At 39.1% G+C, this 24591-nt stretch overlaps 2 protein-coding genes across 5 annotated transcripts; one reads left to right on the forward strand and one right to left on the reverse strand.

The window, feature by feature from the left end:
• Positions 1–1376: 1376 nt before the first annotated feature.
• On the forward strand, positions 1377–20067 carry LOC121243218 (probable ATP-dependent DNA helicase CHR12). Of its 2 annotated transcripts, none has more exons than XM_041141305.1 (12): positions 1377–1771; positions 2390–2543; positions 3074–3138; positions 3598–3786; positions 4230–4379; positions 5412–5801; positions 6876–7135; positions 7232–7450; positions 15858–16065; positions 16138–16291; positions 17693–18298; positions 19158–20067. In XM_041141305.1, exons 1-12 carry the CDS (start codon positions 1538–1540, stop codon positions 19883–19885), a joined length of 3357 nt encoding a protein of 1118 aa, XP_040997239.1. In that variant the 5' UTR covers positions 1377–1537; the 3' UTR covers positions 19886–20067. The 2 variants fall into 2 exon arrangements, with proteins under 2 accessions (XP_040997239.1, XP_040997248.1); XM_041141314.1 differs by having other exon boundaries at positions 1377–1765.
• Positions 20068–20446: 379 nt separating this feature from the next.
• Positions 20447–23893, reverse strand: LOC121243230 (RAN GTPase-activating protein 2). Of its 3 annotated transcripts, none has more exons than XM_041141324.1 (2): positions 23699–23893; positions 20447–22408 (listed from the first exon to the last, which is right to left on the reverse strand). In XM_041141324.1, exon 2 carries the CDS (start codon positions 22395–22397, stop codon positions 20778–20780), a length of 1620 nt encoding a protein of 539 aa, XP_040997258.1. In that variant the 5' UTR covers positions 22398–22408; positions 23699–23893; the 3' UTR covers positions 20447–20777. The 3 variants fall into 3 exon arrangements, with proteins under 3 accessions (XP_040997258.1, XP_040997267.1, XP_040997274.1); XM_041141333.1 differs by having other exon boundaries at positions 20447–22421; XM_041141340.1 differs by lacking the exon at positions 23699–23893 and adding an exon at positions 23351–23649.
• Between the last annotated feature and the right edge of the window lie 698 nt (positions 23894–24591).

A 24591-nucleotide genomic window follows, 5' to 3' on the forward strand; every position in this document is an offset into this window, starting at 1 on the left:
ACAGGTCACACGCACAGGATCAAGGATAACCTAGGTCCCTGAGCGCCGACAGCTGGATAAGACCCAAAAGGTGGGAGCGCTTGACCGAGGCCACGCCACATTTAATGGACGGGGGCAGGCACACCACTACAAGGACCCAAGGTTGTTAACAGTCGCCACGATCGGGCATGGATGGCCTGTCGCATGGTAGGGAGTTGGCAGAGGACGCGACCTGAGTACGGAGGGGCACCACCACGATCAGCCTGACAAAGGATTGCCCCTACCAGGTATAATATCTCCCCCTTGGGAGCAAAAACATATATATACATTGATTGATAGCTCACACTGATTACAAGTTCAGAACTTAAATTAACTTAGGCATCAGAAGTATCCCCTACCACTCCGAGCATTTATTTCCTCTGTGTGCAGGAACAGACCAACCCTAAACAACAGAGTTGTTTGGATTGTAAAATATGACATCAACAAGCTAGTCCCAAGTCACAATTCGAGATAGTGGCCGGGAAGTAACAAGCTTATATATAGTATTTAACCTGCATATATATATATATATATATATATATAGTTTCTACAGGAAATAGGAAATAATTAATTATAAGTTGATCCGCGAAATGCTTCAAGCTTCTATATACGTACCCTCTAGCCTCTAGCGCCTACGCCTCGGATATAATATAATGTATAGTTATTAGTTCCCAATTAACGTAATGTGCACAGAAAAAGTGAACAATTGAACCAAAATTCAGCACCTTTTTTTTTTTTTTTAAACTTTATTGTTCTCTAGGAAAATTCCCCAACAATATTAGTGTTGCTATTTAAAAAAAAAAAAAAAAATCAAATAGTTACGCAATGAAGACCAGGAATCCTGCTATCCAAGAGACATGTTGGGCCTGTATCGAGTACAGAGCCCAAAAAAAGGATATGTAACGTAAATAATTAACTAGCTTCTATAATGTGCTCTTTCCCCTAGCAAATGGGAGTTTTTATAATGGGTTTTAATTTTAGGAGATTGTGTTGATTTTTTCTTAATTTTATGGGAGTTTCTTAATAATTTACCTGTCAAGGCAGATGTTTTTGATTTCTTTCAATCTAAGACGACATTGGGTGATCCAACTGATGAGGATATCTAAATTTCATTTGAATGAATGTACGTGAGCATCACTTGGGTCTTGAACCAACTGCCTTTTCTGTTTAGTAATACGTAACTATATAAAGTTATATGTATGTATTTACAATTGAAATGTAACTCTGGATTCTGCAAAAATCGCAGTGATGGGCTTGGGTTGGATCTTGTTGGAACTGGACCCTGACCCAAGGCTAATATCGTCATGAGGCACAAGAGTAAAGCCGCGTTTGGTTAAAACAAAAACGATATCAGGGAGTCCTCCCTCTATTGTTCTCTAAATCGAGCGCCGAAGAGACGGAGGTTATTCTTTTTCTGTTTTTTTTTTTTAATTTTTCGCAGAAGGGCACACAGAGATTAAAATTTTTCAAATATCCGTTAGAAGAGGGACCGTTGGGGAGACTCCCGCCACGGCGTGCCATGGCCCAGCTGGAGAGCCAGAGCCAGAGCCAGCAGCAGCAGCACGAGATTCACAGCACCAAGTCCCTGATCTGCGCCCTCAACCTCGTGTCCCGCAACCTCCCCCTCCCTCCCGACCTCTACGACGCCGTTTCCTCCATCTGCTTCGCCCCCGAAGACACCTCTCTTAATGCCTCCCTACTGGATGCCCCCGGCGCTGGATCCGACCTCGATGCTGTTCCTCCCAAGGTTTTAGTCTGGGTTCTTTTGGATTCCTTCCCCCTTTTTTGCTTTTTTGAATGGATTTTGTTGTTTTTTTTTTTTTTTGGGGGGGGGGGGGGGTGGGGGGTGGGGGTGGGGGTTACGGTTGTGTATTGGTCGGTGGGAAATTTAGGTTTAGGTTTGGGGTTTGTGTGTGCCGTCGGCGTTTTGTTTTGGTTTGTGATTTTTCCTCTTCTGTTGCGTGTGTATTTATGGTTAATTGTGTAATCGAATTTATGTACTGAAGGGGATTGCTGAAATTGGGTTTCTTTAGGGTTCAAAAGTTGTTTCGTTGTTTGCCCTTGTTGTGTTTGGGCGGCTTTGTGTCCTTGTTGGTTTGCTTTGAGTGTTTTTATTTCCGCCGGGGGGGCGGAGGTTCGTGGAAATATCAAATTTCGTAGTTTGATGTTATTCCTTGTTTTCTCCACTGCCAAACCCTAAAATTTTTAGAGAAAGCTGTATACTTTTTTTTCTATCTTTTTTGAGATACTTTTTCATTTTCGAATCAAATATTATTATCTTCTTATTGGGCACTCGAGTCTTTTTTTTACACACAAAAAAACTTTTTTTTATGAAAATATCAGTTTGATATCATTTGATATAATTATGCAGGAAGATCATGGTAGTTACAAAGGAGATCTGTTGGCTGACTTTGAGGATTCACTGTTGGAGCAACGTCCCAATTGCTTATCAGGTTTTGGATTGACAGTATCAAGGGAGGATCGTTATAAGAGTCGCATTCGGCATAGATTGACTGAGCTTGAAGGTTAGTAAAGAACCATCACCTTGTGTATCATAGTTTTTGGGCATGTAACCCCTAACATGACTTATAGCTTTAGTCGGTCTTCTTTGTGTACTCTAACCTCAGATAGTACTTCCTATTTTTAAAATAGTATAATTGATAGATTTATTTTTTATTACCAAATAGCATCATATACATTTGGTTGCTTTAAAATTTTAAGGATTTAGTAAAGATGGTGGGGTGGTTGGTTTAAAATTTGGGTCCTGCTGCTACATCTTTTTTCACATATTTTTCCCAGCTTTAATTTCCATTTTGTGATCCACCAACATACAATTTACTTTTTAAAAAAATTTCCAGAAGTTTTCTCTAAGTATTGATAGATTAAACTACTTATATATATAAAGATATAAAGCATTCATAGACTATCTGCTATGAGATCCCCTCCCAAAAAGTTGTTCTGCTTTGTATTTTTTAAAATACATTTTGTGGATTATAAGTTATATCTATTCAATCTTTTAGAATAGATCACTTATATGTTAGTTTTTTGAAATCAGCATTGCCTTCAAATAGAGGTGAGGACTTGCAGACAAAGTGCTTGCTTGAGCTCTATGGTCTAAAGGTAAACTAGATACACTAATCTATGACAATTGCTTAAATTATTTAGATCCCTGTAGTTGTAAAATGAAGGTAAGGAAGCATTTGGTTGTGCTTCCTTAAATGATTATTTTTCAAGCACGCTGTTTTGTTATGGCAGAAAAGTCAATTATGGCGAAAAAGTCAATTCTTTTTGCGTCTCTTCCAGAAACAAGGCAGACTTATGCACTGATTTCAGAAAGTTTTTTGATGAAATTTGTGAATGATTGCTTGTGAAGTATAACCGAATGTGGCCTTTATAATGAGTCAATGATTTTACATATTTAAGTTTCTATGTTGCTTGTTGGCAGTTCATAATATATGCAGGTAAAATAGTTATCCACGTGATTGTACATAGATGTGTTTTTCTGTTTTACTTCTGATACCAAGGGATGACATGGGTTCCATCCTTGTTAGTGACCCTTTTTATTTTTCTTCTGAGCAGTTGGCAGAGTTGCAAAGGAAGGTTCGGTCTAATGTGAGTTCAGAGTACTGGCTCCGTGTGAAATGCGCAGAACCTGACAAGCAGTTATTTGACTGGGGGATGATGCGTCTGCGTCGTCCACTTTATGGTGTGGGGGATGCTTTTGCCATGGATGCCGATGATCAGTTCAGGAAGAAACGGGATGCCGAGGTCATTATTAGTTTATACATACTTTTTTAACTTTTTACCCCTCAGAACGAAGAAATTGAGAATGTGGGGTTTCTAGGCATTATACTAATCTTTAAAAAGTGTTGCTTCACATCAGGGGATGTGCTTCCACTCGCCATTTGAGGGACCCCACCTATAAGTTACCTAAATACTTTTTGAGTTTATCTGATAAATTTTCCATCTACTGTCTGAAATTAAGACAAGTAGCAGAAAAGTATATGAATATTTTATGACAGTGATAAAAGGTTACGATTATTAGATGTGGTCAACATCTGGTTTGAGAAAGATCTTCCCGTGTTTGAATTTTTGTATCAGTTTATAGACAAAATACATAGATCAGACGATCCCAAATCTGGATCATCAAAGTGGAAAAAAAGAAATACTTGCTTCAAGATGCTGCTGACACAGTTGAACCTTTTGTGCAGAGATTGTCAAGGTTAGAAGAGGAGGAAAAGAATCTTATGGAAACTAGAAAAAGAAAATTTTTTGCAGAAGTGCTCAATGCAGTTCGTGAATTCCAATTGCAAATTCAAGCATCTATGAAACGCCGAAAACAAAGGAATGATGGCATACAGGTATGCTATCCTTTTCTTTGTCTGTCCGTTTTTACATTTCAAGCGTATTTAAAATGGGAGATGGAACAGAAAACAGGGAAATGCAAGTCAGCAATGCAGCCTGAAAATTATATGGAAAACTGTCAGGGACAGCTAACGGAATAGCTTGATTGATGAAGTAGGAATCATCTGGAAACTGTAGGGGACTTTGGCTGATATGTTTGGATGAAAATTCACGTAACTGGTTAGATCTATTAATAGAAAATTGTGGGAAAGGTTTGGGGAAAAATGGAAAGGTAAAAAAAAAAAAAAAGTGAAGAAGAAGCAGGCTTATGATGATCATAGAAAGCATTGCTTCCCATATTCCCATAACTTTCAGGAACTACTCTAGTAACTTCAAACTTCATCATCGGTTTATGAGCCTAGATATCTTCCATGTAGCCTTAAAATCTGTTTTGTTGCCAGGGGTTTTTTGTCCTTGATCTAGAATGGCATCACAGCAAAACATGTTTGCAGATACCTCAGGGAGAAATATATTCAAACAATTGTTCTATGTGGTTATACTTGAAGAAAAGGTTATGAATACAAACTAAGTTATCTAGACCAATCATGGGACTTATATCATGCAAGAGTTTCACAGAATTTACAGGAAAATTTATATATCAAGCTAATGAGGGGATTCTCTCTCTCTCTCTCTCTCTCTCTCCCCCTCTCTCTAAGGTTCTTTACCTTCTTTGGAAATGTCTTTGTATATATAATTCTACATTAAACTCCTAATCGGTTTCCTTTGCATCTTCCCCATTTGAGGATTGTTTGGAAGAAACAGGTTACTGTAATCATCTGAGATTCTCTTTAGAAGACAGTAATTGTCATGCTTGGAGAGAGAGAGAGAGAGAGAGAGAGAGGAAATTTATTGTTAGTTGAGAAATCAATTATACTAGAAGACAAGGTTATAAGGAAAATTAAAGTGCATAACGTAGCTACTTATCAAAAAGTGTAGAACTTGACTATTATAGCTTCTGGTAGAAGGACCACTGATAAGCATTTGAACAGTCATGGCATGGAAGGCAAAGGCAACGTGCTACACGGTTAGAGAAGTTGAGGTTCCAAGCTTTAAAGGCTGATGATCAAGAAGCATACATGAGAATGGTAAAAGAGAGCAAGAATGAACGATTGACAATGCTTCTGGAAGAAACAAATAAACTACTTGCAAATTTGGGAGCTGCTGTTCAACGTCAGAAAGACGCTAAAGATTCAGATGGGATTGACGACTTGAAAGACTCGGAAGTTGATTCACCTGAGTTGGATGCTGCAAAGAATGGAACTCCTCAGGAACCTGAGGAAGAGATCGACATCATTGATTCCAATCTGAATGTTGAAACTAATGATTTACTTGAAGGTCAGCGTCAGTATAACTCAGCCATCCATTCAATTCAGGAAAAGGTAAGGATAAAACCTTATAATCTGCATCTTATTACTCAGTGCTAGCTGTTTTTTTTCCCAATAATGTTTGATCCCATCCCCCCTTCTTTCTCTTTGTGATCTGTATTCCACTTTAATCATTGGACTAGTGCATAAAATATTCAGACTGGAGGACATTCGTGGGGAATGAGATTTGAAAGTAATTAGTGGTTGCCGTGTGAATGTTGAACGAGGCCTTCATGTAAATTATAAGAAGAGTACGGTATAGTAGTTCTAGTGCAACTTTTGAGGTTTATCTTGGTCTTCTCTGGTAGCTACTGGGATCCTACCAGGCATGTGTACTGGCACATCTATTGTCAATCCTTACATCTGATGTTAGCAAACTAGTACGATCAATTTATACGTTTAGAAGATTTTATTATGTTCTAGAATCTCTGTAGATTTGATCAGTGAGCATAATTTATTAATAGATTCCTGCATAGATGGTCAACCAATCTCTTCTTGGAGCTGTTGTAAGGGCAGACCACATGACATATATGTCCTGAATCTCTTTTTCTTGCTCTTTACCCATTTTTTGTGTTTGTGTTTATAGTGCAAGCATCCAACTGTCTTAAGATTGCTACATCAACTGATTTGAGAATGCTTTATGTTGCAGAGATCATGACTTCAAATTCCATTATATATAATGGGATTCAAGAATCTAAGAGCTAGTTTGGGAACACAAGTGTTGTCAGCTAGATATTCTCAGATATTTCCTTCCCAAAAACCACTCAAACGCAAAACACTTTTCAATTTCAAATCTTAACTTTTTCATCTAATCATTATAACTTTCCCAAACTCCCAAACAAAACACAAAAAAAAATTCAACTTTTTCAAATTTCAAAACAAAAAATAATATTAAAAAATAATATTCTAACAATTTTTTAACTTTATAATATTTTTATTCAACATTTTTGCTCTCCTTTCCCAAAACCCAATAAAACATCTTAACCCAAACCATTTCACTACTACTCACAAACCATTTAACTACTATTCACATATATTTTGAGATATTCTAAGTGTCTAAACGAGACCTAACTGAATTTAGTTCTACAGGTAACTGAGCAGCCATCCATGCTTCAAGGCGGAGAATTAAGACCATACCAGTTGGAGGGGCTTCAGTGGATGCTCTCCTTGTTTAATAACAACTTAAATGGAATTTTAGCAGATGAGATGGGTTTGGGGAAGACAATACAAACCATTTCGTTGATAGCATATCTCATGGAGTACAAGGGTGTGACTGGGCCTCACTTGATAGTGGCTCCAAAGGCTGTATTACCAAATTGGATCTATGAATTCTCAATGTGGGCTCCTGGGTATGCAAGAAGCATTATTTGAAACCAACATATGTATATGTGTTCCTTGTGTAAGATTTACAATGAAATCATGCTTAGATCTTCTTTGTGATACAGTATTGCAGCTTTCCTTTATGATGGACGTCTAGATGAGAGAAAAGCAATGAGGGAAGAGTTATTAGGGGAGGGGAAATTTAATGTGCTGATCACACACTACGATCTTATCATGAGAGATAAGGCCTTTTTGAAGAAAATGCACTGGTACTACATGATTGTTGATGAAGGGCATCGGTTAAAGAATCATGAGAGTGTTCTTGCACGTACTCTTGTCTCAGGGTATGATTGACCTTGCTTCTTACGAAGTTTAATTTGTATAGTTTATGTGAATTCTATTTTACTTTCCCTTGCACAGGAAAAAATATTTTACTTTCCCTTATAAGTAAATATAATTGATGCATTCGTTTTGGGTTGAACTAGTGACCTCAGCCTCCATCCATTGCTTTTGGGGAGAGGAGATGTCATTTTGCCAAAGACCGGCGATGGAAATCCTATGTTAATTCTATTACGTTTCACTGATTTCTAAGTTAAATTATGCCATGCCCTGTGGTATGGCTGTATACTCCCCTAACTTCCTTCTTATTATCTGCTTTGAGGTAGAGGTACTAGAGGCAGTCCTGTCAATGCTTCCTGAGTTTAAGGCTGACAAGTGACATTTAGACTATGACTTCTACATATGAAGAAACATAAAGAAAAGAGATAGGCTCTTTACTCATAGACCGCATAAAATATATGATTTTGGTCTAGAATTTTGAGCACACATCAGCCATATTTGTGTAGTTAGTTGGGGAATGAATTTTGTGTGCATAATTATGACTTAACAGTTTTGTATTTAGAAGCTTTAAAATAAACTTTTAATGCTTTACAATGTTTTGCCATAGTAGAAGTTGCTTCTCAATACTTATCAAAAAAAAAAAAAAGAAGTTGCTTCTCAATGCCTTTTTAGGTGATTGTCATATCCTTTTGCCTACCTTGAATATAACATATTTTGCTTACCTTCTTTCATGTTTATGCAATGATGTTTATTATCGATTGAAATGAGTTGTAATTGCAGGTTATTAAGTTTCTCTAAATTTCTCTGCAGATTGTATTGAATAAATGTGTATGTTATTGGGAATGATGATTTCTCTGATGCTGAAAAAATTTATATGATCTAAACTAAAAAAGAAAAAGAGTTTTAAGTACTCAAGTTGTGCTATGAACCTGGATTGTCATGAGAAATGCATGTGAAACTCCTAACCCATAAAAAAGGCTGGCATTTTTTGTTATGACGCTTAAGAATAGATGTCCTTATTCTTGTATTTTTCATCTTCTCTCCGTACACTTAAGACTTTTTCTTGTTGTCAATGGTGGTTGATGGCTGTTAACGGGGGTTATCTGTTATCATAAGTATGGCTTTGGACTCGATTAGTTGTTTAGCTATAGAATCCAAGGTTTTTGAGGTGAGCAGACTTGGTAGTAGGGTGTGCATTACAGAGAAAGGATGGAAAGGAGTGAGCTGTATATGGTTGGGTTTAGAGACAATCAGTTGGGTGGCTAACTCACTGGAGGCTTGTTTGAAGTCTGGGAATAAAGGTTATTATTCAGCGCGACAGTAAGGTGACAGAGGTCTCACTGCTCAGCGATGCTCTAACTCTCGTGGTTCATATATGGCGTTGGCTGTGTATGGTGGGGGAGGGCGCCGGAGCTACATACTCATACCTGAAGATAAGGCTGGAATGGGGTGGAGGAGGATGGTGGTGGTGCTGAAGGACATTGGCAGAGCAAGTGTTCAGGGGAGAAACCCATTGCAGGCGATGGTGGTAACTTTGCCATCCAAGTCGTGCAAGGAGGCTTTGGAGGTGCCTCGAGCCATGCAGCACACTGTGATGGGTGACGTGCAAAAGGGATTACCTTCCTTTTCGGCAGCTTCTCAGAGTGGAGGAGGTGATGGTAGAAGGATGGTTGGACCGAAAGAAGGAAATATTTTGAGGGAGTTACGTGAAGTGCAGATCTCGTTGGGGGAGCTAACTAATAGAGTTGGGGAGCTAATACGGTGCGTTGAGGGGTGTGTAATGGAGGGTGAGGGTGAGGGCTGGGGCTGCCATTTGGGCCTTGGGGACGTGAGTGGTGGGCTTTACGTGAAGGGCCAAGGGTCCGGGAAAGAGAATGGGAAGGGCCAGATCCAAGTTTCTGAGAGTCAGCCCAAGCTGAGTCAGCCCAAGGTACGTCAGGGAGGCCCTATCTGGAGGAAGAAATTGCAGGCCGATGGAGGCCCGTCGACGTGTGGGCCTGAGCCACCGTTGCCGGAAAAGCCTCAATCGACCCCGCCGAAGGTTGCAGAGGTCACAACGGTCGTCTCGTCGCGTCGCGTCACCGGAGGGATCAACCCTAGAGTTTGTAGAAGGGATTTGCGACATCCTTAGTGTCCACGATGGCCTGATTGTTGCACAGACTAACACGAAGGGTAGCAGCGCACAGACCACCACGCCGACGTCAGTGGAGTCGCCGGCGAGCAGCGATAAGGGTATGGAAGTTTCGGGGCCTATAAGCGAGGGTGGTCTGGTTACTGTTGGCGAGCCTTTGCCTTCGATCCAGACACAGATAGCCCCGATCGTTGCACAGATGACCACGATGAAGGGTAGCGGCGCACAGACCACTACGCCGTCGCCAGAGGAGTCGCCGTCGAGCAGTGAGAAGGGCGTAGAAGTTTAGGGGCTTATAGGTGAGGTTGCTCTGGCTACTGTTGGCGAGCCTTTGCCTTCAAACCAGACTCAGATAGTCCCGGGAGGGGAAGAAGTGGTTTTTGTCTTGGCGGGAGCGGATTCTGTTGCTGGACAGGAGATGGGCAACAGTCAGTTGACTCTTTTTGGGGATCATGTGGACAGTGAAGAGGAGGAGATGGGTAGCCCGTCACCTTTATAGATGCTCCCACCTCAAATCGCCTCTCGAGCATCAGATTGTGTATTAAAAAAAGTAGAGGAGCTTCATGGGTGGGTGAGAATTTCATGCGAAGGTTATGAAGACCAATTCATGGCTCTCCTAGTAGCCATGGAAGCTGGTCGTTCCACGATATTGAAGTCAGCTACTAAAAAGGAGAGAGAGTTGAAACGATTGCAATGCTCCATAAACTATGATAATAAGGAGGGAACCTCGGGGCGAGCTAGAGCAAAGGGGAGGGACGTCTCTCTTGTTAATGAAGCCTAAAATCTTGTCTTGGAATGTGAGAGGGATCAATGACGTGAATAAACGACTACTTATTAGATCCCTTCTCCGAAGTTGGAAAGTAGACATTGTTTGCTTACAAGAAACTAAACTGGCACTTATTTCTCTTCGTACCATTAGGAGTTTGTGGGGCGGTTTGCATGTGGGATGGCTTTATTTACCATCCAATGGAGCTTCCGGGGGCATATTAGTTATGTGGGATAAAAGAGTGGTGGAAAAAATGGAAGATTTCATGGGGGATTATGTGGTGGCATGTTCGTTTAAGAACATCATGGATGGCTATCAGTGGGCTTTTGCAGGCGTCTATGGGCCTAATCTTGACTGGTCTCGGAGACTACTATGGGATGATTTGGCCGGTATTATCAGTATATGGGACTTGCCTTGGTGTATTGGAGGTGATTTTAACGTCACCCGGTTCCCGAGCGAGAGATCAGGTGGCTCGGGCTTCAACTCACCCATGGTAGATTTTTCTAACTTCATTTCCGAACAGAATTTACAGGATATTCCTCTTGCAAGGGGTTCCTTCACTTGGTCTAGCAACCAAGAACTTCTATCTTGGTCGAGGATAGATAGATTTTTAATCTCTACGGAATGGGAGGCACACTATCCGGATCTCATTCAGAAGAGACTTCCCAGGTTGTATTCAGATAATTTCCCCATTGTTTTGAATTGTGGGGGCATTAGAAGAGGCCCAAGGTATTTTAAATTTGAGAATATGTGGTTGAAGTCAGAGGGTTTTCTGGACAGAATAAGACAATGGTGGTCTTCTTACCATTTTCATGGTACTGCTAGCTATAAGATGGCTTGCAAATTAAAGTCTTTGAAAAAGGACTTGAAGGAGTGGAATATACAAGAGTTTGGTAATGTGGACAGTCAGAAATCTGTTTTAATGGAAGAGCTTAAGAATTTGGAGGATGTGGAAGAGGAGAGGGTTTGTACTGAAACCGAGCGGGCTCGTAAATCCCAAGTGATTGCGGACATTGAACGGTTGTCTCTTTTAGAAGAAATATCGTGGCGTTAGAAATCACGAGCTTTATGGCTGAAGGAAGGGGATAGATGCACCAAGTTTTTTCATCAAGTGGCCAACTCACATAGGCGGTACAACGCGATAGATACTCTGTTGATAGATGGGGCGGTCTCATCCAACCACACTATGATTTCATACCACATTGTTAATTTCTATGATAAGTTGTTTTCAGAACAATTTGAGTGGAGACCGAGACTTGACGGGTTGGTGTTTGATGTTCTTGACCCGCAGGTTGGGGAACGACTCGAGAGGCCGTTTGATGAGGTAGAGATCAGGTCGGTGATCAAGGGTATGGCGGGTGATAAAGCCCCAGGGCCCGATGGCTTCTCTATGGCTTTTTTTCAGACATGTTGGGATGTACTTAAAGATGATATCATGGAGGTTTTTCATGAATTTCATGGAAGCGGGCGGTTTGAGAGAAGCCTTAATACTACATTCTTAGCACTCATTCCCAAAAAGCCGGGTGTTGTAGAAGTGAAAGATTTTCGTCCCATTAGTTTGGTGGGTGGGTTATACAAAATTTTATCTAAAGTATTGGCGAACAGACTGAGTACGGTGATGGAAGGCTTGATTTCAAAGCCTCAAAATGCTTTCGTTCAAGGTAGGCAAATCCTTGACTCGGTACTTATAGCCAACGAATGTCTGGAGAGTCGTATTAATCGGGAGAGCCGGGACTCCTTTGTAAGCTAGACATGGAGAAAGCTGACGATCACGTCAATTGGAGCTTCTTAATTTATATGCTGGAGAGATGCGGTTTTGGATCAAAATGGTGTTCTTGGATCTTCCATTGTATTTCCACGGCCTGTTTCTCTGTATTGGTGAATGGTACATCCAAAGGTGTTTTTTAAGAGCTCCCGAGGTTGCGGTAAGGAGACCCTCTTTCTCCTCTTCTCTTTGTTTTTGTGATGGAAGCTTTCAGCAAGATGATTTCAGGGGCGGTAGAGGGAGGGTTCATATCAGGATTCTCAGTGGGAGGGGCAAGTTCAAGTTTGCTTAACATCACTCACCTTTTGTTTGCTGACAATACACTATTTTTTTGCGAGGCCATACATGAGCAAATTCGAGCCTTGGCTAAATCAGAGGTAGTGCCGGTGGGACATGTATCCAATGTGGAGAGTCTGGCATCCATTTTGGAGAGTAAGATAACTCAGCTGCCCATGAAATATCTTTGCCTTCCTTTAGGTGCGGCATTCAAATTGAACTCCATTTGGGACGATGTAATAGAAAAAATGGAGAGGAAACTGGCTGGTTGGAAGAGGATGTACTTATCAAAAGGAGGCCGGGTGACTCTCATAAAAAGCACTCTGTCTAACTTACCAACATATTTCCTCCCCTTATTTCTGCTCCCTGCCAAGGTGGCTAATTGCATGGAGAAAATTCAACGTGATTTCCTTTGGGGGGGATCAAAGATGAGTTTAAGTTTCACTTGGTGAAATGGGACACAATTTGTTCCCCCATCAAAGAAGGAGGTTTGGGAATACGGAAGTTGAGAACTTTCAATCAAGCCTTGCTTGGCAAATGTTATGGAGATATCACCAAGAACGGGAGGCCTTGTGGCGAACAATCATTGCTTTGAAGCACGGAGAATCTTGGGGAGGGTGGTGTTCTAATACGGCGAGTGGACCTCATGGAGTTGGGCTTTGGAAACATATTAGAAGAGGGTGGGACTCATATGCAGCACATACTTGCTTCAAAGTTGACAACGGAGTCAAGGTAAAGTTTTGGCATGACTTATGGTGTGGTGGTTGGGCACTCAAGGATGTATATCCACAAGTTTATAGCTTAGCAAGAAGGAAAGAAGCTGCTATCGCAGATCTGATTATCTATTCCAATGGCTCTTCCCAATGGAATCTCACTTTTCATAGAGATGAACAAGATTGGGAGATGGAAGATTTTTCGGCCTTCTTTGATTTTGTGTACTCCACTAGAGTGTCGGGGGAAGGTGAAGACAAGATATGTTGGCGTCCATCTAAGAAGGGAGTGTTCACGGTTCGCTCTTTCTATCATTCCTTAATTTCGCACAACTCAGCCCCATTCCCTTGGAAAAGCATTTGGAAGACAAAGGCACCTCTAAAGGCAGCTTTTTTTGTATGGACAGCATCTTTGGGGAAGATTCTTACTATAGATAACCTAAGGAAACGTGGCATCATAGCTATAAATTGGTGTTACATGTGTAAGAAGAGCGGTGAGTCCGTCGACCATTTATTACTACATTGTGAGGTTGCCATGGCCTTATGGACAGATGTTTTAGCACGGGTGGGGTTAGCATGGGTGATGCCGGAAAGGGTTTGTGATTTTTTAGCCTCTTGGAGAGGTATTAGGGGCAACTCTCAAATTGCATCCATATGGAAGATGTTACCTATTTGTCTATGGTGGTGCATTTGGAGGGAGCGGAACGCAAGATGCTTTGAAGATCAAGAGAGATCAATGGAAGAGCTTAGAATGTTGTTTTTTAGTACTTTACTCCATTGGTCGATTGTAATTGATTTTCATGGTAGGTCTTTTCATGATTTCCTTGTATCTCTAAGCTAGACATTCCGACCGTGCCCATGTATATGTCCCGTATACTTGGACACTCTATGTCTCTCGTTTGATCAATAAGAATTAGTTTACCGATCAAAAAAAATTTTTTTGTTACGACTCTTTGCTGCTCTTGGGTTCACATCTGTTCATTCTGGTTTTCAATCGTCTTTTGATATGTAAAATGAAAAGGTTCATGGATTTATAATAAAGCCCTTGAGTTTGAGATTATTCAAAACTAGAATATAGTAGACGTGTTCGAGATATTCTGGTTACCTGTAGGTCCCCCTTTTAAATTAAGGGTCATTTGGGAGGAAGTAGTAGAGAGGATGGAAAGAAGGTTGGCAAGCTGGAAAAGACTTTATTTGTCAAAAGGATGAAGGCTTACGCTAGTTAAGAACACATTATCTAGTCTCCCAACTTACTATGTCTTACTTCCCTTTGTGTGTTGTTATTGTCAACTGGAGAGACTATAGTTTCTTGTGGGGTAGTATTGGTCCTGTTGGAGATGAGTTCAAATTCCAATTAGTCAGTATGCCAGACCATTTGTTCTCCTATTTAAAATATGAGCTTGGAAGTTAAAGGCTATTGGTCTTAAATCAAGCTTTGGTTGGTAAATGGTCGTGGCATAATGTGGAGGGGTGGCGGATATTCTTGGGGAGATGGTGTTCTGAAGAATTATATGATATAAGGTGTTAGTCTATATAAGAATATTGAAGAGTTCCAAGAGATTTATTTGGTTTGATATAGGATTCTGAAATAAATGGGATTTTGGTATGATCCTTGTTTTGAGATCGTTGTTAAAACCATGCCTGAACTATTTCACATTGCAAGGCGTATAAATGCAACAGTTGCAGAATATATGCATTGATTTGATGGTGGTTTCACTGGAAACAGACTTTTGAGCAGTGCAAGATTGGGAACTAGAACCCTTGCTTTGCTTTCTCGAAGATCTATATTCTATAGGGTTTGTCGAGAGGGTGAGGTCAGAAGTTTGAACTCTTGCTGCTAGATGTAAGAATCCATTATGAGGCTTTTAGGTTGTCGGAGATGGCAGTTTTCCTTTGAAAAGTACTGGAAAGTCAGAGCTGGTGTTTTTCACTTGGACAGCTACTTTAGGGAAGAATTACAATTAGAAGTTAGAGAAAGCATGAAAAGTCATTACGGAATGGTGTTTCACATGTAAAACAAATGGGGAGTTAGTGAATCATTTGTTTCTTCATTGAGGTATTGCAAGCGTGTGTGAACTCTTCTATTCTGTTTGTCTAGAGTTGGCAAGGTTGACCATGTCAAGGTGGTGGTTGAACTCTTGCCATATTGGAGCAAGGACATTTCGGCGAACAAACTAGAGTCCGAATTTGATGGAAGTTCCGTTGTGTATTATTTGGTTTATTTGGATGGAAAGGAGTGCCTGCTTTCGTTCCTAATGGTCATGTAGCAGCTATTTGTTCGCTCTCTTTTTCAAACTTGCTGAAGCTTTTAAATCTTTGCAATCTAGTATGTTAACTTTTACTTTTGGGCGTCTCTTGTATACTTCTATTCTACTAGGGTCGTGTCCATTATCTGCTCTTTCTTCTGAAATTTATTTCTTGGAAACTCTAGATCTATATGAACTCAAAAAATTGTTAAACTCGATGAAATTTTATGGTTTACTGAAGTGGAACCCACCTGAAATCATATCATGAACTTCACAGATTAGACAGCATTTTACATGGATCTAAATGTGTTTTACCCTAATTGAGCATAATAAAACTTTGCATTTTAGTAGCACTTGTTATGACAATTCTTTTGGTGCCAAATTCGGTTTTTATTAATTTTAGTAACAATTTTAACTTGGATAGATTTTATTAATTCTTATTTATTTATTTATTTTTATCTAGAAGTCAAAAAATGAAAAACACTTTTGTTGAATCTTTACCTGACACGTGGATGCAGTTATCAGATTCGACGGAGGCTTCTGTTAACTGGTACCCCAATACAGAATAGTTTGCAGGAATTATGGGCCCTGCTTAATTTTCTTCTGCCACACATTTTCAATTCAGTGCAGAACTTCGAGGTGTGGTTTAATGCACCCTTTGCAGATAAGGGTGATGTTTCTCTTACAGATGAGGAAGAGCTACTGATCATTCGTCGTCTGCATCAAGTGAGGGCTGTCTCCTAATTTGTGTATTTTATGATTCTTGACTTGTTTATTGATATAATTCCTAATGCTTAGGTTATAAGGCCATTCATATTGAGGAGGAAAAAGGATGAGGTAGAAAAATACCTTCCTGGGAAATCCCAGGTCATTTTGAAATGCGATACTTCGGCTTGGCAGAAAGTATACTATCAGCAGATTACAGATGTGGGCAGAGTTGGGCTAGACAATGGTCAGTTGCTTCGCAACCTGCAATTTATGCATCTGATTCTCCATCCTACTCTTAAATGCCAACCCCCTCCCCCCAACAAAAACAGACTCATCTAAACAACGATCCCCTATTTTCTGAAAATGCTAATGATGTGTGAAATACTTGATTTGTTATGCATTTTTAAAGTATTTATTTATTTGTCTTCCACTATTAGTAGTCGAATTAGGGTTCCTTTTTTGGGTGGTCTTGGGCTGTCGACAGGGGCAGAACCAAAAATATAATTTGGAGGGGGAATGGATGATTTTAACGAATGAACAAAAGAAGCCTCGAAAATCGTGAGCAGTTAATGGATGAGCTTAGAACATTCTTTTTTAATACTTTACTCCATTCATTGCTTGTAATTGATTTTTAACAGTATAAACTTTCATGAATTTCTTGTTTCACTAGATTATCATGCATAGGTGATGCTCTTCTATATGTCCCGTGTACTTGGGCTTTTTTTTGTTATTATTTTTAATAAAACTTTGTTTTTCAATAAAAAAGTAATAAACACTTAGGGTAAACCTAATAAAAGAACCTTAAAAGATATTAATTTCTAAGGATATTTTACCATTTTTAGGGGTAAGGTTTTACCATAAGCAGATATTTCAATTTTAGTCCTAATTATTAGTAGATATCCTCCATTAGGAGTGTGGGGATGAATGTGTAGAAAAGTAGTATATATATATATATATATATATATATATATATGTATTTTTACTTTTCAAAATCAAAAGAGTGATTGGGTTGAAAAAATAAATAAAGTGATTTAATTAGATAGAAAAAGAAAAAAATAAAGAGTGGACACGTTTTGGCCATGTGTCCATAACTCAAATAGGTGACCTAATGATTGATGCCCAACTAAACATACCAATGATCTTCTTAAGATTGATCTGTCTTGAAGTGTTCAAGTATATTGTTTTGATCTTTGAGAGTGACCACTTTAAGTGAAGATGCTGGAGGTTTAAGATCCATATAGCCCATCCCAAGACCTTCCCTAGTAGAATCAATGCCTAGTAATGGCTTTAAAAGAAATCAAAACTATCGTGCTACTATGAGAATCAAGTATAGGTTTTTCAAAATGTTAACTACACTGTTCGTACTTTTGGCTCTGAAAAACATGTATGGAAAACCGAAGTACAAAGTTACAACCTTGTTTCAAGAAGCAAACCACGATTAATATTGCAATCCAGTGGCTGTTCCCACTATTCTTCTATCTGCTGCGATTTTCTTATACAGAACTGCAGAATAGTTTTATTTTCCTTTGGTTACAATGAATTGTACTTATGTTGATTATTTATCTGTTTGTCTCTCATCTGGAAATAAAAGTGTCAAATTGCATATAAGTTGCCCCCGTTCACTAAAGGAGAAAACAATTTGCAGGTACAGGGAAATCAAAGGGTCTACAGAACCTAACAATGCAGCTCAGAAAATGTTGTAACCACCCATACCTTTTTGTTGCGCCCGGTTATGATATGTGGCAAAAGGAGGAGATAGTCAGAGCATCAGGGAAATTTGAACTTCTTGATCGTTTACTGCCAAAACTCCACAGAGCAGGGCACAGAGTTCTGCTTTTCTCACAAATGACTCGTCTCCTTGACATTGTGCAAATTTATTTGCAACTTCATGATTACAAGTATCTTAGGCTGGATGGTAACACCAAAACTGAGTATAGAGGGGCTCTAGTAGACCAATTCAATGCTCCAGACTCTCCTTTCTTCATGTTTCTCTTGAGCACTCGTGCTGGAGGTCTTGGTTTGAACTTACAAACAGCAGATACGGTAATACTTTTTGACATTGACTGGAACCCTCAAAATGATCAACAGGCAGAAGATCGGGCCCATCGTATAGGACAGAAAAAGGAAGTTAGGGTGTTTGTCTTGATTACTGTTGGATCAGTTGAAGAGGCAATCTTAGAGCGTGCAAAACAAAAGATGGGGATTGATGAAAAGGTCATCCAGGCAGGACTTTTCAATACAACTTCCACAGGTTTGTTTTAATTGAATTTCATGCGATTCCACATTATATTGTTACTCCCCCCATCCCAAGGATTTTGGAACATCCAAAAAGAAATGTCCACTTTCAAAAATTGGAATACCTTATTTCTTTGTTTTTTTATACCCTACCCTTAATTTTTAAGAAAATGAAGCAAGTTTCTCGTTGTAGATCATGGCCACCTATTAAAGTGTTCATGTTTTTGAGAACGAAGGACGGAGGGAAGTTCTTTTGTTATCTGCTTTAGAGCTAGGGCAGTAAATCTTTACTATTCACTATTCAGTGTGAAACTGGTTGGTAATTACTGCCACAAAAATTGCCATCCATTCTATGAATAGCATTTCCTTATTCTGGTGAAAATTTTACCAATAAGGTTGAAATATCATGTATATATGCTTCACTCTTTAATCAACAGAGAAATGTAGTGTTAAATATAACCGTCTGCATGTCAAACCGCTACAAACACTCAATGTAGAACTATTTTCGTTTCTTTTTCTTTTTTTTTTTTTTTAAGTTCAATAGGCCTGGTTTGGATAGTGAGTTGAGTTGAAATGAAATGAAAGTTGAGAATTGAATAAAATGTTGTTAAAATATTATATTATTTTTGTTTTGAAATTTGAAAATGTTGAATTGTTTATTTTATTTTGTTTGAAAGTTTAGGAAAATTGTAATGATTATATAAGATGAGATGAGTTGAGATGAGATGGTTTCACTATTCAAAGTTGGCCTAAGTATTATCAAGGCTTGCAACTGTTGGATCTGTTGCATGCATACTATTGATGGATGTTCACCTACTCTCATTAGATCCTTTTCTTATTGAACACGCTGTTAACATGAAAATCTTTGTGTACAGCTCAGGACAGCAAGCTGAAGTTAGAGGAGATCATGCGTAGAGGTACAAGCTCACTAGGGACAGATGTGCCAAGTGAGAGAGAAATCAACCGCCTGGCTGCTCGATCTGATGAAGAATTCTGGCTGTTTGAGAAAATGGATGAGGTGAGAAGACAGAAGGAGAAATACAGATCTCGTCTTATGGAAGAACATGAAGTACCCGAATGGGCATATTCTGCCCCCGAAATTAAGGAAGATGAGACCTTAGGGTTTGACAGTGGCAGTGTCCCTGGAAAGCGTAGAAGAAAGGAGGTGGTGTATGTTGATACTCTGAGTGACTTACAGTGGATGAAGGCTGTGGAAAATGGAGAAGACATATCAAGGCTTTCCATTAGAAGAAAGGGAAGCGATCCACCTGCATCTGAGGGCAATGCATCTACAAGAAACTTTACAGGTTCAGTGGAAAAGGTGTTAGAGTTAGGGAATGAGAACATGCCTATGACAAGTGAAAGAACAAGCGAAGATACCTCTGCTTTGGCCCAAACCCCAACTCCAAAGCCAAAGGCACACAAGTCTGAAGGGTCAAAAACTAAGCAGCATGAATATCAGGGTGTTGGAGGAAGTAACTGGAATGGGCACATGCTTACATGGAATGCCCATAAGAGAAAGAGATCAAGCTATGCTGTCCAGAGCTCATCGTCTGATTCTAGAGGGCAGAATTCCAATGGAAGGGGAGGTGGATGGACTTGATTTGAGACAACTCGAAAAGGATGTGTCACAGGAATACCGGGGCAGGGAGGTTTAGATGATAATTAAACTGGTGCAGTTATTGTCATTCCACAACTTTCCAGTCATTCCGGTGTATTGTAGCATGTCACATTTCAGCGACAACGTGAAGTTATCCCAACTGATGGCAGGCACTTTTTGCTCATAATCTTTTGTTCTCTGTGGTTTTGTAGAAGCAGTATCTGATTGGATAGCCAGTGTGCAGAAAAAAAAAAGGGATAAAGATGGTGTAGTTGACGTGCCGTTAGTTAGGGAAAAATTTAAAAAAAAAAATGGAAAAAGGATCTGAGAGAATGTTGCAAACACATGGAGTTTTGACTATTATGCCCATCAAAACATGTCTTCACGCAGGATCTGGCCATTGTGATGTAAACAATGTCTTTGGAGTTTTGTAAGGCGCAGAGCCAGTAATTTAGTTCTCTTATATATGCATTCAAACATTAGATTTCAGTAACTCGTAATGTCTGTAACACAATGAAACTTGGATGTGTCAAAGAAAAAAAAAAAAATATTAACATGCCCATATAGGAGGAAAAACAACTTGACCATTAATAATTAATCTCAACTGAGAACTGTCTCAGGCGACTATAAGAGCTGCATCCGTTACAAGATATGCTATTCATTAGATGACTAACCTAGGAAAGGCACCAAATAAGCTAATATGACCAAAATGATAACATGGAACACTACTGATACCATCTATCATCCTTGTGCTCAAAAAACCGCCATGGTCTGCTCATGCATACTATTAGATTCAAGAGAACATTCAATCCAAAATGTGTCCTAGAATTATTTTGATCTTCAAAAAGGATACTCGTACAGACTCCAAGAGAAAACACCTTACACAAGTGAATCTCTAATTCTCTTGGCCAACCTCAAGGTTCTCCAGTTTTGATTCGAGTTCACCAGCATTACCTTCATCCTCTCCAGATTCTTCAGCATTTTGTTCTCCTTCTGGGTCATTGTCATCCAAGGGCCCAAGCATGCCGGGATATTTCTTGCATAAATCCTTGATCTCGTCAATGCCTTCATCAGAGATGAAATTCCCATTGATGTTCAGCAACTTAAACTCAGGCTTCTGGAAAACAATCTGAGCTAAAACCCGAGCCCCAGACCTTCTTATCAAGTTGGCACTCAAATCGACTTCCTTCAACTGGGCATGAGCTTCTAATGCTTTACTGATCTGTATGGCACCTTCATCCTTTAGTTCATTCTCAGCCAAGTTCAACTTGGTAAGAAGCTGCTTTATAGCAATACAAGCAGCAATTGCAGGGGCAGCTTCAGCTGTTATGTCATTTCCTGCCATCTCCAGGATTTCAAGTGATGGAGCTGTTTCCTTGAGAACATTGGCGATAGCAATTGAACCCTCGTCTTCCAAGTTCAGGTAGCTCAGGTATACCTCAGATAAATCTGCATGCTTGGAAAGAGCTTTACTAAGAGCTAATCCACCTTCAACACCAAACATGTTGTCCCGCAGATCAAGCTTCTTCAAATGGGTACAAGTCTCGAGTGCTTCCGATAAGGCAACTCCCCCATCAGAGCATATTCTTGTAGAAGAGCAACGAAAGTCCTCCAACAAAGGAGAACGCTTAACAACCTCAGAGATAGCAAGAGCCCCTTCATCTCCTGTCATGTTGTTGTGAAACTGAAGGACTCTTAATTTCTCTGTGGAGGGAATTAACTCACAAACCGCTCGAGCAGCTTCCTCAGAGATGCCATCATTCATTAAATAGAGTTCCTCCAAGCATGTCTGTGATTTCAGCAGTGCTCCAAATGCCCTAACACCCTTCTCACCTAAAGCATTGTCCGAAAGGTTCAGAGACTTCAAGATGCTACCTTCCAGTGCAGCTGAGAATATATTCATGACTTCAAGAGCTTCTGCCTCTGGTCTTCCTGCAATGAAATCAGACAGGTCTACATCTTTCAGCTGACCCTTAAGGGAAATCAGAATGGGCTCCGCAACGCGGGCTGCACCTAGACCAAAACTTCTGTTGCTGAAGCATATTTTAGTGTAAGAATTTCCAGGATCCTTCAGTGGCCTCAAAAGCTCCTCAGCCTCCTCTGCCTCAATAAAGGCTCTTTGGCCCTTGGATATATCAAAGAAGGTTTCACGAGGTGCACTAATATTCTCAGGTGTTACCACTTCGTTGTCTGCCTTGCTTCTAGGGCCTTGTTTAAGAACTTCCAGGAGGAGCTTGCTACATTCCTTGGCATAAAGCTGAACTGCTGTACCACCATCACCATCTGGCTCCTCATCATAGTTTTTGTTTGCAGTGGTAAAAGCCATATCCTCAATTCGTTTTGCATTCTCCTCAGCCTCTTCCTTGCTCAGAATACCATACTTCTGTGTGAATATGGATTTTGTGGTAAGATTGTTTGTCATCCGCTCCACAAGCATTTGCCTTGTGTTTAGGCTAGGTGGCCATAGTTTAATTGAAAATTGCCTGCGTTCGGAATTCAATGTTGGGGCGTCCATTGAAACAAAGCCTACAACAGCAGACTGCAAGTACAATTACATATTTGCACAAGAAGCATATGGATAATAAATTTTCATGTGTATATCAATATATATATATCAATAAATATTAGGTCTCATATGAGGTTCTGACAATGCAACCATTCCCTCACAGGGACAGGTTTCATTGACCCTATCCTTACCATCAAAGCCTGAAGAAAAGATAAATTGTTTAAGAAAGTAAAGGGCAATTTAGCATGAATAAAACTGAACATTCTAGACCCAATAGAATGCTTACAGTCACAGATGCAGATGAAAAATCCCTAACAAAAATATTTTGACCTAAAACAAAAGCACAATCTGCAAGCCACAATCGTTATAACATAAGCTTCAATTTTCATATAAACGATACTTTGGATCATCGATGTGTCCTCAAAACAATTGAGAAGCTAACAAGGCAACATCATTGACAATCAAAAAAGAAGTGAGAAGAAAAGGTTTTAATACAAAATTAATTTTCGAGAAGATTTGTTCATAGTATTTAATACTGGGCTCCAATAAGAGTATATGCGCTTTTATGTCTTTTTTTCATGAAAGGGGTGCTGCCCGAATTTTATTGTGGTTATGAGAAAATAGTCAAATATATATTTACCATCCATAAATAGTCAAGTTTTCATGTCTAAACTTGCGGACAACATTAAATGGCCTTTTAAAGATGCATTATTTTTTCTTAAGTAATAGAGGATTTTATTAAAAAATGAAAAAGGCATAGCTATAAAGATGCATTAGTCACAGAAATTAGGTACACCTTTTGAATATGACCAGTAACTCGTTACCCAGAAATGGGAGTTTGTTAAGTGAAACATGTAATCAAATTAAGCATGCAAAACAAAACATGAATTGGGAAAGATAACAAGGAAAAGACAAACCAACAAAGCATACGAAGACGGCATACAAAATATTCCTCAACGAACTTACACAATAGGACAGAGATCTCAGATAACAAATGCCATTGACAGTACTTTACATGAAAGAAACTAGCGACCACCGCACACATTTAAAAAAAAAAATCTCTCCCTCAAAATGTGACAGATCTGAGACTTGACCGACTTTTAATGAGGTTCAAAGGAAACGAATTCCAGCCAGACAAACTTAAACAAACCCAACAAAAGGATTTGATTGGAATGAGCACTATCACCAACAAGACAACAGATTTAAAAAGGTGGCAGGGATTCTCAATCCCACACTGGAACCCTAGAAATTTAAAAAAAAAAAAAATTGAGAGAAAAATCGCAAGATAAAATAAAAGGAGAAAAGAGTACCTTTCCTTCCGTTTCGACTATTTTTGGTTTAAGAGATTGTACTTGAGAGTTAACTCTGATTCAAATGGTTCACAGAAACAAAGACAAATCCAGTAGTGACCGAGCGAATAAGTGTGGAGGGAGGGAAACTGAAAGTGAACGTAGAGAAATTATTATAGCCTCTGAGAAAGTACTTTTTGGGAGATGCGTCGAATCCACGGGCGTGCCTCTTTTTTTTTTTTTTTTTTTTTTTTTTTTTTTTTTTTTTTTTTTTGAGAGTGATGCTAGTGGGCTACTTTTGCCTGATTGGGTTTTTTTAATTTTTTTTTAGTTTATTTTTTAACTTAATAATTAAGAAAATATTATTTAATAATATTATAAATTTTTTTTTAAAAAAAATATTTAAAAGTATTAAAAAATTAATGTAAAAAAAAATTTAAAGATGTTTTATTTTTTTAACATTTTTAAATATTTTAAAAAAATCACAATATTATTAAATAATATTTTCTTAATCATTGAGTTAAAAAATAAACTAAAAAAAAAATTAAAAAAACCCAATCGGGCAAAAAAGATCCTAGCATTTTTCTTTTTTATAAGATGTTGTTTGGGAGTCGAGAAATTTGAATTACAAGTCGAGGATGGGTCTGAACTCCGAAGGAAATCGGCGTATTTTGGGATCTGTTCGGCCGTCTTGATTTTTCCTATCTTGGCGACAATGGGCCGATCCGTTGTTCTGGCCCATGTTTGTAAATGCTAATACTTCTCACTTTTGTAAATATTATATTTTTCGTCGTTCTAAAAAAAAAAAATTATATTTTTCGTCATTGTTGGATTGTCTCTTATTTAAAAGAAAAAAAAATTAATAAAACAAATTTATTTTTATCCTAGTAAAATAAAAGTAAAATAATAGTGCA

This window comes from Juglans microcarpa x Juglans regia, chromosome 1D (assembly GCF_004785595.1).
Source record: "Juglans microcarpa x Juglans regia isolate MS1-56 chromosome 1D, Jm3101_v1.0, whole genome shotgun sequence".
Lineage (NCBI taxonomy): Eukaryota > Viridiplantae > Streptophyta > Magnoliopsida > Fagales > Juglandaceae > Juglans > Juglans microcarpa x Juglans regia.